General features: G+C 38.0%; 2 protein-coding genes across 2 annotated transcripts; both read right to left on the reverse strand.

Annotated features, from left to right (window-relative positions):
- Positions 1-5,647: 5,647 nt before the first annotated feature.
- LOC120070774 (putative polyol transporter 6) lies at positions 5,648-7,698 on the reverse strand. The gene is made up of 2 exons (XM_039022658.2): positions 7,211-7,698; positions 5,648-7,121 (listed from the first exon to the last, which is right to left on the reverse strand). The coding sequence occupies exons 1-2, from the start codon at positions 7,389-7,391 to the stop codon at positions 5,761-5,763; spliced, it is 1,542 nt and encodes a 513-aa protein (XP_038878586.1). The 5' UTR covers positions 7,392-7,698; the 3' UTR covers positions 5,648-5,760.
- A 243-nt stretch (positions 7,699-7,941) lies between these two features.
- Positions 7,942-11,309, reverse strand: LOC120071619 (thermosome subunit gamma). The gene is made up of 5 exons (XM_039023976.2): positions 10,807-11,309; positions 10,681-10,718; positions 9,534-9,804; positions 8,777-9,063; positions 7,942-8,596 (listed from the first exon to the last, which is right to left on the reverse strand). The coding sequence occupies exons 1-5, from the start codon at positions 11,167-11,169 to the stop codon at positions 8,155-8,157; spliced, it is 1,401 nt and encodes a 466-aa protein (XP_038879904.1). The 5' UTR covers positions 11,170-11,309; the 3' UTR covers positions 7,942-8,154.
- Between the last annotated feature and the right edge of the window lie 1,530 nt (positions 11,310-12,839).

Below are 12,839 nucleotides of genomic sequence, written 5' to 3' on the forward strand. Positions count from 1 at the left end.
TGCCTTTTGGGTAATTTTAGTGTAATTCTAGTGAGAGACCTTGGGTTGCCATTTGAGTTGGAGTTGTGAAGGAAGAGGAATTGGCGTTGGAAGACAGGAGGTCTAGCTGATCACATAGGTCAAGCGTGCCCAACAGCCCCATCGCCCAGCCCTGTCCGTGCGTCATCACCAGCGCGTAGACATTCCACGCCAAGTGCACGTGGGCGCCTAACGCAAGAGGCGCGAACACCCAACGCACGCTCGACCGCGTGACTAACGCCCCAGCGCACGCTTGTGCGCGTCCCACTGCCAGCCTTGCATGCGCAATCACCCAGGCGCATGTACAGCCTAGTTCGATGCCCAGCATTGCGTTCCTACCCACCCTGTGCGATGCCTGACACCCAACAGCGCCCAGTTGCGCCTGTCAACACCCACTGGCAACCCCAGTGGCCATCAGCCCACCTAATAACCTCCAAAGTCTGTTTTGTTGGAAAGTTAGGCCTATTTTGGTATTTCTAAAGGGGGTAAGCTGGTTATTTTATCTTTAAGTTATTTTTGGATTAAAATAGAATTATTGGAGGAATTTTTGGACTAATTTGGGATTTCTTGAAAAGAAGAGAAATTAAAGGAAACCCGGACTAAGAGTTGTGTTAGGAAAATTCTTGAAGGATAAACAGAAGGACAGTGAGTGGTTTTTATTATTTTGTTATGTTGAATTCTATATATATGTGTTATTACAAATATGTATAAAGTTTGGAAATTGGCATGATCTGGAAGTTTGTTTTCTGAATTTTATTGGTTGATTTAATTCATGATATTTTGCTTGTTGTAACTTGCATTGTAAACTAGGATTGTACCTTGGGGAATTGTTAGCGTGCCTACAGCACGTCTAGCGAGGTAATGCCGACATGTGCACACTCAGTGAGCTACAAGAGTACTGGAATTGTTTCCACATCATTCATATCGGGAATTCAAGAAATACCTGGGAAAATACATGATCATGTCAAGGTTATCCAGTTACCAGGCTGGAAGGGTTGCATTGTTGTGATGGTTATCTTTGTGTGAAAATTGTTTCCCTACAAATTTGTTCCTTAAATCAAACTTGTTTTTATTTTTGAAAGGTACCAGTCACTGGGCTTTCTAGCTCACATTTTCCAATGTTTTACTTCCCCCCCAGGTAGTGGAAAGCGGAACGGTTTAGGAAAAGCCATCCAAGGTCTAGAACTGCTACTCTCTCACAGTGCGGGACTCGGATTGGGGTTATCTTTGAAAGCCATTAGGATTGTTAAAGCTAATATTGTATAATAGTATGCACCTTCGTAACTGTTCATAAAAATTAATTAAGTTCTCATTTATTAACTATTTGTGGAATGGTATGAAGTTGGGCAATTGGTATTATAAGGGTAGTATCAACTGTCTTCACGTCTTCTTCCAAGTCTAGAAGACAAGGCTCAGGAGGGGATGTGACAATAAATATGTTTATTTTAAGGTCTAAATATATTTATATATATATTTAGAGTTGCCTTGGGAAACATGGCAGAGAATTTTCTTTCTTCTCCATCTCTTCTAGCCCACGCTGTTGGAGCCCTCTCTCATCTCTTCTGTTTCATCTGCACTGCTGAGAGGGCAGTGTCGTTTGTTGTGGTCGTCGTCCAAGCCGTCTCCAGTCGCATCGATCGTCACCTCCCACATTCGGTCCGAGTCGCGGAAGATTTGCTCCAACCGCGACGCTTCATGTCTGTCTGATGCCGAGTTCCAAGTCGCGGCCATCTGCTACAGCTGCTGAAGCCTAGCCGCATGGACCTCTATAGCTTGTCATCGCTCGTCCATGGGTGTCGTCCGACGAGCCAAGTTCGTCGCCACTAGACGACTGCCATTGGTTTCACCTCGTGTCGTCCCTTAGCTTGTCGTTTGGGGGTAAGTTCTTAGCATTTAGTTAATTTTTGGGTTTGGTTCTTGATTACCCAACAAGTTTTTTGGCCTAAAAATCTTTGTTCTTGGTGTTTAAGGGTTAGATTGGGGTCTTGAAAGGTATTGGGGTGTTGTCCAATGAATACGAGACTGTTTTCAGCAAGTTTATGGTAAGGATTTGAGGTTTTTTTGGTCGGTTGGAGTGTAAAGTATGCCGTTGTTGGGGTGATACCCTAAACTCTCATTGGGTCCTGTAGTTTGTAAATACAGTTTTGAACAAACGCTTGTGATATAATAATATATGATATTTTCTTCACTTTTGTCTATGAACATTGAATGTTTTATTTGCTTTACCACAAACCAATAAACTAAGATCCTTGGTTGTCGTTTGTAATTTAAGCATGTATGTGGAGACATACAGGTAGATCATGCCTTAAATGATAACCAAAATGGTCTGTAGTATATGGATATAAGAGGGAAACCTTATCCTGGTAATGCTACTGGACACGGCCCGCTTCGTAGAATAGTTACAAGTGTTGTGACTTACTACAAATGGTCTGATCCTGATCATTCATGTGGAGACATGCGAGCGGGGGCATCCTATGCAAAGAAGTTTGTATAAGACCAGACCACGAAGTGTTATAGTATCGTTATATAACATCGTTCATGACAGAGACTTCACTTCACTAGGATGACCATAAATAACATGACCTCAATCCTGATTGAATTAGGAACTCCAGCCTTTGAGGGCAGTCCTTTGATTTGCATGGGTGCGAATGGCCAGATCGCCGACTTAAACCTACCACTTTGGGGATTCGTCTGATTTAGGAGCTGGGAACTCAGCTACACAAGATGAAATTCAATCCTTCCTCGAAACAGGGGTAAGTATATAGATTGCTCCCTTAAAGGATAATTCTAGGGCTTGAACGATGTGGAACCACACACCTTTTCATGGCCCGAGAGATGTTCACACATAGTAGAACTATGTTGTATTGTTCATTAGAGGGATCAGTGGTACTTAAGAAGTTAGATGTAACTACATGGGCAAAACGGTAAATTGGCCCATCTATACTTACAAGCCTCTATGAAGTGTTATCGTACTGTTGATTGATTATATCCAATAGGCACATAAATATATTTGTGGTGAAAAGTGTGCAGCTATTGGTCTTTAGTGGAATGTTTGGCAGTTAACGAATGGTGGATCTCGTGGCTAAAGAGTTTAGTCAGCTATTCATGTACTGTTGAAGCTTCGAGCCATAGGTCCATAATGTCCCCTTGGTAGCTCAATAGATTCAAGTTGAGAAACAATTTTTGGGTCAATTTGAAGTGTTCAAATTAACAAGAAGGAGTTCAATTATATATGATATAGTTGACATGATGTATAAGACACATTAATTGAAGGAAAATGATATAAATATGATTTATATCTAGTGGAGGAGAAAAGACTATAGTTCATATGTTGCATTTGATGTGATATTAAACCATAGATTAATGAATATAATATGATTATATTTATTATTTAATTTTGACAATTATAGGATAATTATGCTGGTTTTTTCTCCGTAACCGAATGATAGTGGGAAGTTGCATTCATTTTTCGTAATTGAAGGATAAAATGAAAATTATTTTTATTTTGCAAAGAGATCAGTCATTCGCTCACGAGTGGTGTATACTGCCTATCACATAGCAAACCAAGAGCCTACACAATAGCTCAAAGTTTCTAAACGATCGTACACACACGCGTGGTTTACTAAACGATAACATAGGTTTTACTAAACGATCGTCTATCTTTTTCCTAAAAGATATCGCATCGAGCGTTAGTAAACGATCGTCTATACGATCGCGGCCCTTTTACTAAACGATCGTATACTTCTACCTAAATGATCAAGTATCTTCTATACGATAGACACCCGACTTCTCCCACTTGCTTGGTCGTGGTATACGATTGTGCTTTCCTCCTTCCCTTTACCAAATCCAACAGAGCCCACACCTCTTGGATTCTCACACCAAGAATACCGAGGGTTCCAAGTGGTGGTGTCTTGCTTGCTGCCGAGTTCGTGTGGAGTCCGTTCATGGGTAAACGATCGTGATTTGGGGGACGATTTCTTGGACGTTCTCAGCGAGAGCGAGAGGAGCAGTCCGTTGACAAGAGCGAGATTTCGGTGAAGAAGGGTTCTTCAACTGGTATGTATTTCGTTCTCTTGTTGTTTAAAGTTTCAAAGCATGTCTGTAATTAATTGTTAATGCATATCTAGCCTGTTAGATTGTGAATACAGTAATTTTGTCACAATGAGTTTGAAACGATCTTGCTTCCACTCAGAGATACTCTTTAATAAGAGTTCCTTCAGCTGTAACTTTAGTTTATAATTATTAGTTGTGGCCTACTTTCAGGTTGGGTTGCTCAATTGAAGTTTTTGGAGTGGTTTTGGAATAAACTGCATGTGGGGTAAGGGGTTTGAATTTTGTGGTTTAAGGTTGGGATGTAGAAATTGAAGCTAAATGTTAAAAATTAATTTATGGTTCATGCTTTAGGGATGATTCAAAGTGTGTGGTAACTGGAAGGGTTGGCTTGCTTGAATAACAAAGTTTAGGCCTAAATTTAGGTAAGTGATTTACTACCGGTTCGCCCTCGAACCCTAAGTTGATGTTAAGATTATGAATACACTGAAAGCATGTTTCTATTGTAATGGAATGTTCTCCCACAATTGATTGATAGATGACCGTTGAGACTATACTAGAAACTCATGAGTTATGCTACTACGTTTATTATAATATGTTATGGTTTGTTATGAACTCGGACGATGTATGTTGCATGTAGATGAATGGTGGTTGTTAGCACCCCCATTGGACTGTGTGCATCCCCTGAGTATGTTTTGGCATCCTTATGGGATCGCCACCCACGACTACGATATAGTGGCTCTTCGGAGTTACTTTCTATGAAAGTGTGCCCTTAGGTTCGCCCCTTATGCCTATGTTTATGTTTATGTCGAGATGCTCATTTTAGTCGTGATAGGGGTACCAACCCGCTCACCTAGTGGGCCCAGTAGGGGGTCACTTACGGGGTATTTTTATACTTACTCTTTTCCCACATTTTTCTTCTTTAGGCAAAGGAAAGGAAAAAATGGCGAATGATGAGAAGAATCCGTAACCGGGCCTGGGGACTTATCGCTTCCGCATATGTTTTTTTTTTTTTTTTTTAATGTTATCAAGTTTTAGTTTAGAAGCTAGGCAATTAAATCATTTGTTCACCTGACTTGGTTATTTATTTAAACCATCATGATTAATATTATTAATTCTCCCTTTTAAATTATAGCTAGGGTACCCCGAACAAAGATGGTATGTTTTCCTTCTCTAGATTTTATAATAAAATTTTATTTCATTATTTTGAATTTGGTCGTACTTTTGGTGAAAACATCATTTGAGATTTATACGTGCATTTAATATTAATTTGATTCGCACCCAAGAAAGTCAGGTCGTTACATCTAGATCTAGATCTTGTACGATAAATTGGCTTAAGAGTTAAAAAGGAATTAAGTTGAGTAGATGTATGGATGAAATCTATACCTAAGACATCTCCTTGTTAAAAATCCCCATATTTAATCACTTTAATTAATTTAATTTTGTATATAGATACTATAAAAAGTTCTTAATTTTGCCAAAGTTAAAAAATCTAAGTCTTGTTTAATTGAATTTGGATCCTCTCGTTGTACTCGTTAAAAGAAAATATTCAAAAATCATAAATCAGAAGCATTTAGTGTGATGTACAAAAGGCTCATTCAATGATCCCAAAACCACAAAACAAAATCTAAACATAACAATATGAAGAAGAAACAAACTGAACACTGGGGGAAAGGAGATTACAATGTGTATTCAATCTGGCAAAGACTTATTATCATTATCATTACTCTGTTTACTATTCTTATCCTGAAATAGAATTTCCATCTCCTCCAAGCTTTTTCCTTTAGTCTCTGGCAAAAAGAAGTAAAAGAAAACTGTAGCCACTGCCATTATTCCTGATAACACTAAAAACATCCCTCCAAATGTTATCTCCTTTGAAATACTCAAAAACGTCATCGATACAACTCCACTCACCAATCTATTCACTGATACCGCCAAGCTCGAACCTTGCGCTCTCATTCTATTAGGAAATATCTCTGATGAATATACCCACGTTATGGGCCCAAGCCCAATTGAAAACAACGCCACGTCACCACATAATGCTATTATACTCAATACCACGGCCCATGTCGGCCTGCCTTTTCCCCTTTCCATTACTTTCGAGCCCAGGCCCAATAACGCTAGCGCTACCGCCATCCCGGTGGAACCCACTAGTAACAGCCGCCGTCTTCCGAATCTGTCTAAATAGAGGGCCGAGAATAGAACGAAGCTGATCTTTGTAACACCCATTACTACGTTCACGCCGAAGAGATGCCGTTTCTCGCGGATTCCGGCTGCTCGGAATACTTCCGGTGAGTAGTACATTACGGCGTCGTTTCCTGATGCTTGCATGAAGAAGTTTATCCCGACGGCGGCTATTAGCATTCGCCGGATTGGCTTTGTGGGGTTTATCAGTAGTTCCTTCCAAACCCCTTGTCCGTGCCAGCCTGCGGCGGCGGCGGCGGCGGCGTCGGTTATTGCCCTCAGTCTCTCCTCTGCTTCGATTTCGTTTGTTGAGATTTTGAGTAAGACCTTTCTGGCTTCTTCTGATTTGCCTTTCATGACGAGCCAACGAGGGGATTCGGGCATTGATAGAACGCCTAATCCGACGCCGAGCGCTGGTATTCCGGCGAGTCCGAGCATGATTCTCCAGTTGATGTGTGGCGGCAGGTCGGATAAGGCGTAGTTGATGATGTAGCCGAGTAAAATACCGAATGTAATGAAGATTTCCGGGAGGGAACTGAGGAGGCCGCGGGATGTGGCTGGAGAGAGCTCGGCTGTGTAAACAGGGGCGATCATTAGAGCGTAACCGACGCCGATGCCGGCGATCATTCGGCCGGCGAGGAGGAGAGGGTAAGATGGGGCGAGACCCATTAATAAGGCGCCGATTAGAAATGTTGTAGATGCGAGGAATGTTGTGTATCGGCGGCCGATTGAATCGGAGGTTCGGCCGGAAGCGAGAGAGCCGATTAGAGAGAGAACGTTTAAGGATCCCACAAGGATTTCGACTTGGGTTGATGAGATATTGAGATTCTCTTCGATGTAAAGCACAGCCCCACTCATTACTCCGATATCTTCACGAATTGACTCAAAATTCAGAAACCCAAAACGCGGAAAAGCAAAAGAGATTAATCAGATTAAAGAGAAAAGGAAGAGAAGTTACCGTAGCCCAACAAAATGGAGTTTGTGGAAGCCAAAATTGAGCAAATGAAAGTGTACTTGTTGATCCCAAATCCCATGGATGCCACTTTAGAGCTTCCTTCTTCCTCTTCAATGGCTTCAACTGCAGTTGCTGCAGTGGCAGCCTCCCAGTCCGAGGGTTTGTTGCTGTTCTTCGGCGGCATTTTGTTGAGAATATCAGTGGGCAGTTATTTCAATGGGCAAAAAGAAAGCAGATAAGAGGCTTTAATTGTGGTGAGTTTGTTAGGTGTGTAGGGATTTAGTTCTTGTGGGTTTTAGAGATGGCCAATTCTTCCATGAATGCCATCATTTTAGGAATGAATTACACGTCAGCTCCTAGTTTCATATGACGTGGCACTTGAAAGATTCCTTTATTTTTAGGCCTTTCTTGATTTTTTTCTCTTTTTTTGGAAGTTAGTATACAAATTAAGTATCAATTGTTATGGCCAATTGGCTGGCAGAGTCATGGCTTCTTAATTGTCTTTAATTAACCAATGTACAAATCCTAAAGATTCCTACTCATTGCAGTAATTTTGTGAAGTTAAAAGATTCCTTAATTTTCATTTTTCAAATCTGTAAATCCACTAACCAATATCATTATCGTTACCCTATTCAATATCATTATCGTTACCCTATTGTTAGAAATATAAATCTATAACAATAAATATGACAAATTCATAAATTTTAGTAAATGTGATCAAAAATCCAATTACGTTTGTGATTGTGACTCGTCACGAATCAATAAAATCTTATTATAATTATACCAATTTTCATTACAAATTAATAAACGTGGCATAAATATAAAATAATTTCAACATTTTTCACTGTACTACTTTCTGAGTGACCCATGAAACAACAGCCGACAGTTGAATTATTTACAACGGCAAGGAGACAACTTACAATTGGCTGAAATGCATTAATGTTTTTTCACATCAGCTGTACATTATCAATATACCGATAGACTTCTAAAGCGAATTCAGAGATCCAATTTGCTGCGGTGCCGAAAAAGAGTTCCCAAAACCAGAGATCCACGGCTAGGACTGAGGAGAATATTAGCAGTGCCAAGGTTTGATAACGGTTCAATGGCCAACCTGAGACATCAGCCAGAGCCTTGAGAAATGGGAGAGAACTGCTGGCTAGTTTTCGTTTTGTAATTGACCATGCTGTTATCCACTTTACACGACATGGGATGAGATCGAACTCCTCTCGCAACCGCCTCCCCAAGTCGGGCATGTGACCACCGCCGTATAGTATCGCGATTCTGTTGTGTCCCTTGTCAAGGGCATCTCTAAGCGCTTCTGTAGCAGCTTTATTTCTCTCGCCGATTATAACAGAACTCTCCTCCACCTCAGCAGTTACTTGAGTAAACCTTCACCCACAATGAATTACATCAGATTCATTCAAGCATTTACTATTCAATTCAAAAATACCCTCCAGACTTGGCTTTCAAATAGAAATAAAGTTGTGTTGGAATGAATTAATAGTCCAAACTCCAAAGTTCCAAACCAATAAGGGAATTAACGTCCTAAAGAATTTAACTTGTACATACTCAGATGTTAGACGCTTCGCCAGAAAAACTTTCATTGCGGCACCTAAATCAAGCCTTGACAATGCTTCAAATTCTGGGAATTCTGATGCTTGACTTCCCCCATCTGCACAAACACTTCCTATGATAAGAAGACCAACAAGTGGCATAGGAAGCACACGAGACGCCCAGAGGAGCTTCGACTTCCAAGGTTCAAGATCTTCTGGTACTGCAGTTGGCTGAACCATAGCTTTGGTGGATCGTATAGTCATATCTCTTGCAAATGTAAAGAAGTTTTCACCTTTTTCAGTCTGTAACATGATAACATCAGATCCAGTGTTAAAATATCATTATATAACACCAATCTTCAGGTGTCAAAAACAACTGAGACCATGTGAAATTGTAAAATTGAGGAAGCAAGGCCACCTTGGAGTTGATAAAGAAATATGCTCTTAACTTTAAATGGCCCTATACCCACTCTAAAAGGCACATATTGAAAGAAACTATTTCAACAGAAAAATTGTTGAAATATCAAATGGGGATGTTACTTTTGTTGTAATTGATCATAAAAGATTCTCATCGGATGCTACGATTCGACTATTCGGAGTATATTCTGTCAATTAGACAATTTCCACTACATAATTTAGCATACATTGCGTAGTTAAGTGAAAAAACCAACCAGAGAATGGAAATGGGCATTTCCAATCGCATGCACCTTGTCATCCTTAAAAAATATATTTCTTGCTCAATCTATTGTGTTAGAAGGTAGACAGGGAATAACCTGAAGTATTCTGAAGGTTTCATAGTCTAGATCGGCATGGTACCAATTTGAAGCCTGGTAATCAAGACAATCTAATTGGAAGTCAAGCGTAAGAACACGAGCCATCTGCCGTTGAATGCAACCCAGAATATTAAGTCCTCGTGATCGTGAACTTTTTAGTTTTTTTGTGGCAACTGGATTTCTTCTGTTTTCTAAGCTCTCCCTACTAGCGACCATCTCATAAAGTATACAATCATAGGACTCGAGTTCTTTCTGAAGGGCCTCAAAATAGCTATGCAAAATGGATGGCAGCATTTTTAGTCAATCAAAAAGCCATGTAGTAAGTCCACTAATAAGCAAAATCAAAGTTAGCAATCACTATGAAAGGACAGTTTCTATTCTTGAAACCTTTATCATAGTAACACCCAATTGAAGCACTGCATCAGTTAATTTAAAACGGAAACTACCCACATAGCAAGGAAAATAGTATGAAAAGAGAGTTCATACCGTCACTGGAACACAAAAAGAAGACAAACGGGACAAAATGACAGTTACAATGCTAGAAAAATCTGCTCAATTGATTCGATAGAGGAAAGTGTCTGCTATCTTCCAATGCTAATTTTATCTTATCCCTTCGATTTTCATTGCAGATATAGAACAGTTTCTACAAAATGTAACTCTTTTCTTTTTCTCAGCCGCATGTTTAGGGGTGATTTTAGAATAATTAAAATCACTTGTAAACTCAATCTAAAATACACATTTAATCACTTGACAATTCAATGTTTGATTTTTTATACTTTTATTCGCATTTTTATACTATTAAAATTAATTTTGAATTATTAAAAGTAATTTTTTTTTATAATTTTGAAATTTAAAAAATAATTTTAACCAATAACTCCAAACATGCTATTAAATTGTTGCCAATCCCTAGTTGCGACATAAACATATATTTGGTCCCATTTCCCTCTCGGTATCAAATTAACTTGCGCTCATGACAGCAAATAATGACTAACGAGTAAGGCACTACCTTTCAAAGTAAAATCAAATTGCATGATTATATCTCCTAACCACAAGGTAACAGCCAACAATAAACAAGCAGACAAATAGGAAACTACAGAAGATGATACGAAATTGATAAAATAAAAGAGAATCCAATGAGTAGGCATACTCTTTGTCTGCAATATGAATTGTTGATACCAAATCAACCTGAAAAAGAGCAGAATCCACAAATAAAAGAAACCCCATGTAAGAAATAGCAATACCCATTTGAAGCAATTCGAATTCGAGACGAAACCTGAACAAATGGCTGCAGAATAGACCATGGAAACTTCTTTTTGTAACTAACGATAGCAGTCTGAAGCTCCGCACTGGTTCCATCCCGTTTGAACCTCATGAAATCCGCAATTGAATTATTCTGGAAAAACAGGTCGGGCGAGGCATCTTCGCGTAATTGATTGGAAGCAGAAGAAGAAGAAGAAGAAGAACCAGGAACTTGGCACCGGAATAACCTAAAACGCTTTGGGAATCTAAACCTTGGGTTGGAAGAATCTGAGAAGGGCCCAAATTTGGTGGGGATTGAAGAAGAAGATGATGAATCAGTTTTGGAAATGGAACGAATTGAAGTGGGCAAGAGAATTGATAGTGAGTTAGCGACCATATCCTCTCTGCTCTGAGAGCAACTGAGCAAGCAAGGCGCACGAGAGAGAGAGTGGCAATGCACAGCCCAAAATCTGATAATGTTAACAATTAATAATATACTCTCCTTTTTACCACCATATTATCTTTTCACTACGACTATCTCTAAGATTATAATTATCCACTCTAGTGGGAATCTAATAGTAATTTAGTCAACGTCTTTAAAAGATAAATAGTAATTCAGTCAACGAAAAATAATAATAAATTATAATTTTTATATAAAAAAAATCATCTTGCGGACATATATTTCATAAATGTTCTTAAATTTAATTCTTTCATTCAAAGCTTTTTGAATAATTTTGGACAAGTTTATCCTTCTTTCCATTTTATTAATATATCCATTTTTTTTTCTTGTAATTGATGAGCGGCTTTTTCCTTTGGTCATTAATTATTTTTTTTTTTTTTTTTTTTTTTTTTTTTTTACTTTTTGTAGTTTTATGTAAATATTGATTTTCATTTTAATGCATTTATTATGTTAATGTTCTTTTCCTTAATTATAGAGGTATTGTTTCATCTAGCAGATGTGTTGACTTGTCTTCTTCATCTAATCGCAGAATTACGATTTCAAATATCATTTTTTCACTTTTTATGTATATATAAGAAATTTGTTTCAAATATATACAATGTATATGAAATTATTTCAAGAGTCTTTTTAAATATAAAAAAATATTTAAAAATATTTACACTTTATAGTAAAAAATTTTAAAAATACTTAAGCACTTTTGAAACTTTGTTATAAAGTGTAAATATTTTTTGATTTATAAGAATTTCTCTTATTTTCAAATGTATTTAGAAGAAATACATAATTAAGGTTGTTATACAACATATACTTCATATTTTAATTTTAGTCTCGTTTCAGTTGAATTATATATTCCACATACTTTGTTATATATACATATGTATATTTAATTATTTTGCAAATATATCTCATATTATATGCTATAAATTAGATCATAAACTAAGATAGATATCATTATCAAATTATTTTAAAAAAACAAACCAAATTTATAGAGTTCAAATTCTTAACCTAATGCTCTGAAATGTGTTGGTGATTTTTTTCCCATACAATATTAATATTTGTATATATATTGTATGAGGGAAACCATTTGAATATACAAAATACAATCGAATATCATAGACTAACTAGTATATATTTAAATAACAGTGGTAGACAGTACTACGACGGCAACCATGGTAGTTTTTGTTGCTCTTTCCGTGACAGTTTCGATTGAAGAAATAGACTGAGGTTGAGAAATATTTTCTGAGATTTTTGAAAGAGAAACAATTGAAGAATCAAATTTGAGATTGGAAGGGTAAGAAGAAGAATTTGAAGAAGTTACTATGAAGGTTCAAGAGATGAGTTTCCACTTTTGGCCTCACACGTAGAACTCGTTCTTACCGCAATTGATGTCAGCGACCAAATATTTTGTAACGAAGTCTTCGGTGGTGGCAACATAGCAACGACAACCATCATTGCCAGTCGGAAGTTGAAGAATATTTATGAAGAAAAATTAGGATGCATAGATTGAAGAAGAAGGGAGAATTTTTGGGAGAATTTATGGATTAAGAATATGGAATTTGAAGAAGATTACCTAGAGACAATTTTGGGGGATAAGAGAAATATGGGGGATT

This window comes from Benincasa hispida, chromosome 2, assembly GCF_027475165.1.
Source record: "Benincasa hispida cultivar pf3 chromosome 2, pf3_genome.v1.1, whole genome shotgun sequence".
NCBI lineage: Eukaryota > Viridiplantae > Streptophyta > Magnoliopsida > Cucurbitales > Cucurbitaceae > Benincasa > Benincasa hispida.